Source organism: Capsella rubella, unplaced genomic scaffold, assembly GCF_000375325.1.
Source record: "Capsella rubella cultivar Monte Gargano unplaced genomic scaffold, Caprub1_0 scaffold_6, whole genome shotgun sequence".
In the NCBI taxonomy this organism is placed as follows: Eukaryota; Viridiplantae; Streptophyta; class Magnoliopsida; order Brassicales; family Brassicaceae; genus Capsella; species Capsella rubella.
Window position 1 is genome coordinate 11,398,229 of NW_006238918.1, and position 703 is coordinate 11,398,931.

The following is a 703-nucleotide window of genomic DNA, read 5'->3' on the forward strand; positions in this document are numbered from 1 at the left end:
GACAAATCGTCGGTAAAATCCCGCTAAACCGTGAAAGCTCCTTACTTCGCTCACATTCTTAGGGCTCGGCCATTCTCGAATCGCCTTGACCTTTTCTTCATCGACCTTGATTCCATATGCACTTACAACAAAGCCTAGGAAAACAAGATTATCCGTGCAAAAGGTGCACTTCTTCAAGTTCGCATATAGCTTTTCCTTTCGAAGCAAATCTAAAACAAGTTTAAGATGCATGACATGATCTTCCAAGTTTTTGCTATAAACCAAGATGTCATCAAAATAAACAACAACAAATACTCCAATATGCTTCCTAAGGACATGATTCATCAATCTCATGAAAGTGCTAGGTGCATTTGTTAACCCAAACGGCATAACTAACCATTCATACAATCCTTGTTTCGTTTTAAAAGCCGTTTTCCATTCATCACCTTCCTTCATCCGGATTTGATGATAACCACTTTTAAGATCAATTTTTGAAAAGATGCTAGAACCATGCAATTCATCAAGCATATCATCTAATCAAGGAATAGGGTGGCGATACTTAACCGTGATATTATTGATGGCTCGGCAATCCACGCACATGCGCCAACTTCCATCTTTCTTTGGTACAAGTAAAACCGGAACGGCACATGGACTCATGGTTTCACGAATATTACCCTTGTCCATAAGCTCGTTCACTTGTTTCTCGAGTTCTTTTGTCTCGGTC

General features: G+C 39.8%; 1 protein-coding gene across 1 annotated transcript in view; it reads right to left on the reverse strand.

The window, feature by feature from the left end:
- Positions 1–703, reverse strand: part of LOC111829978 — a 4,877-nt gene that overhangs the window by 2,207 nt on the left and 1,967 nt on the right. The window contains exon 2 of the mRNA XM_023780295.1: positions 46–253. Coding sequence (XP_023636063.1) covers positions 46–253 — 208 coding nt within the window. The remainder of the gene's footprint in view (positions 1–45; positions 254–703) is intronic.